Raw genomic sequence first — 2,834 nt, 5'->3', positions numbered from 1 at the left:
GGCGGGTTGAGGGGTGCCGCCACGTTCTTTAGACTGAACTGTCGCGCTTCTCGTTGCGTCACACCCCAACCCGCCTCAAAGCCAACGCTGATTGGACGTTCGTTTGGTGAACGGCTCCAAATTTTCTTTAACGGAGAGTCTCCAGACTGATCTGCGAGTGAAACCTTGAAAGCTCGCGAGATCAGGATGGTCTCACGAGGGTAAGGTAAGGTTAGGTTAAGTCTCAAATCTTGAAAGGATAATTCCAAGTCAAATCCCAGGTTTTTAAGGAGCAGGTCATAGTTTGTTGTCAAGAGAACATGCAAATTGAAACGGACGAACATGGAACGGAATATCCGGAAACCAGGATATTCCAGAATATCCGGAATGGGGGTCGTTTGGTTTCTTTGTTAGCCTGCAATGCCCCATACCTGTCTATGTCTATGAAATGGGGGGTCATTAAAGGGAATTGTTGGCCTGGCTGAATAGGGGAGGTCTTCGGTTCCCCTGTAAGGGGGTTGGGGTTGCGATGATAGCGGGAAGGAATCAACTCAATTGTTGCATTGTAGGTTTTTGAAAGCTGAAATCTGAGTCCCCTCCCCCCCGTTTAAGATTGTTTTTTCTTCCTTAACATAGATGGCTTCCTTCATGCTTCTTTGTCCAAAATGTGAACATTCTGGTCCTCAAAAGAATGTCCTTTAGGTGTAGATGTACCGCAGAGTCTTTTCCCACTAGGACGGACAAGACAGAAGACCACGCCTTTTCAGCCAGGCCAACAATTCCCTCTTACAACCCCCCTTTCAGAGACATAGACAGGTATAGATCATTGCAGGCTAACAAAAGAACCCAAAGACCCCCATTCCAAAGGGGTGGACCCGTTCGTCCATTTCTACTTGCGTGTTTCCAAGCAAAAACAAGGCTTTGTTGGGCTGCTGGATGAAACCTGGAACTCAACGCCATTTCTGACATTTTTAATTGAAAAAGCTTCCTGGATGGGAACCAAAACGTCTTCAAACTTGGAAATTTCAGTCCAGTGGATTGTTTTTTTTACTTTTTTGGAGTGACTATGACCTGGATGACTGGGAATCTTCACCAGTGCCTTCTAGTACAATTATTTTGCTCTTTAAAGAGGACTTGTCGTCATCAGCGTCTTCTACAAGTCGATTAAGTTCCATCTCGTTCAAACAGAAAGCGAACAGGAGAAAGCGACTACATACTTGGGCGATGGGGGTCCTAGAGGGGGTCTACTGCTCTGCTGGTTTGGCAGAGGTGGGGTTGGAGGTTGAGGCTTGTAGTGGGGCGGTGAGTTGAGTGACGGTACCGGTGGGACCGGCGGACGTACAGCAGGTGGGGGCGGCAGAGGAGGCAGGGGCGTGTTTTTGGCCGACACGTTCTTCGTGTCGAACCTGCCGGATCTCCTATGTGAAGAAAGAGGAGGTGGAGGAGGGACTGCTGGGAGGACTGGGAGAGAAGAAAAACACGCAGATTATCCCCAGAACTTTTGAAAATTTTTCAGGAGGGATGGAGTAAGAAAAACCAAAGAGGGCTCACCGTACACAGAGGTGTTCATGTCAGGGTTCTTGGGGTTCGAGGGGTCGGAGGACGACCGCTGCCTCCCAACTGATTCTACTGGAGCGGGTTTACCTGGTTCAGCATGCGGACAGAACCACGAGTTAGTGAAAGCGAAGGATGCGCGCCTAAAGATGACCAACCGTCCACAGCACACCTCGGTTTGGACCTCTGGGAGGCACCGGTGGGGATGGTCCCGGCGGCGGCAGCGCCGTGTCCAGCATGGTGCCGTACGTCTCGTTGCTAATCATGCTCGGGATCGGAGCCCTCTGCTTGTCCCTCGCTATGAAGGCAGCGTCGCGGGCCAGCGCCGAAAAGTTAGACGCCATGGGCCCGCTGCCCGGGACGATGCAGCTCACCGGACGCTCGTCACGTCGGGATGTGGGCGTTTTCAGGATGGGCTGCGACAGATTAAAAATCACAAGAGGGGCTTAAAAACCCGGATCTTAGACGGAACGCGCCGCCATCGCCTCAAAGGGGCCGACCTTGTCCTCCAGCTCGTCCTCGCTCTCATCCAGCTCCTCATTTTGAAGCCGCCACTCATACTCTACGTGAACGTGGACGTTGAACTTCCCCGTCTGGGCCTCAGTCAGCTGGAATAAGAGAAAAAATGCAAGATTAAATGAAACCAATGCAGACAAACTCACCATACTGACAAAGACAGATCTGATATTAGTTTTCTATCAGGTTGATCAATCTGATGAAGGATTCTAGGATCTGTGAAGGTCCGACCCATTTGCATAAACTCTGTTTTAAATCGACTTCCACAAAAAATGAAAAATGTTTTGCAGATTCTGTAACATTTTGCAATGAAGGAAATATGGAAAGAAAAAGATCATTCTTATTTATATGGAATTAATTTTGTCCCATTATGGTACAACCTGTTTACAAAATGTGTTCTATGCTTTCAACAATATCATAACCAAATGCACTCCATACCCTCTAACCAAAGCGTTCTTTAAATTGATTTAAAGAACTTGTTTTACTGTCAGTATGTTAAAAGTTTTTTACCAGTCTTTCATATAGTGGGTCATTGGTCACGACTAATTAAGGGAAATTGGTGCCGACAGGTCGACCTCTAGTTTAAAGAATAACCAGCTCTTCTCTCATTTACATAAAAGTAAATGTTATTTGGCCTTTTAATGAAAATAACTTCATCCATCAATGAAAAACAAAGGTTTTTGGCTTCAATCTGAGAAATGCAGTGCTGAGAAGAAGCCACTCAAGGGATTTTTACCACTTGCCATTTGGGCAAGTGACTTCCACATTTCATTTGCCCAGAAACA

At 47.3% G+C, this 2,834-nt stretch overlaps 1 protein-coding gene across 1 annotated transcript in view; it reads right to left on the bottom strand.

Annotated features, from left to right (window-relative positions):
• The window catches only part of LOC107089584 (arf-GAP with SH3 domain, ANK repeat and PH domain-containing protein 2-like), a 77,322-nt gene that overhangs the window by 8,103 nt on the left and 66,385 nt on the right, over positions 1-2,834 (bottom strand). The window contains exons 19-22 of the mRNA XM_015382468.1: positions 2,034-2,228; positions 1,706-1,949; positions 1,531-1,623; positions 1,197-1,440 (exon numbers count right to left, since the gene is read on the bottom strand). Of these exons, the coding sequence (XP_015237954.1) occupies positions 1,197-1,440; positions 1,531-1,623; positions 1,706-1,949; positions 2,034-2,228 (776 nt within the window). The remainder of the gene's footprint in view (positions 1-1,196; positions 1,441-1,530; positions 1,624-1,705; positions 1,950-2,033; positions 2,229-2,834) is intronic.

Source organism: Cyprinodon variegatus, unplaced genomic scaffold, assembly GCF_000732505.1.
Source record: "Cyprinodon variegatus isolate N-32 unplaced genomic scaffold, C_variegatus-1.0 Scaffold257, whole genome shotgun sequence".
NCBI lineage: Eukaryota > Metazoa > Chordata > Actinopteri > Cyprinodontiformes > Cyprinodontidae > Cyprinodon > Cyprinodon variegatus.
This window is presented reverse-complemented; position numbering and strand designations above follow the sequence as displayed.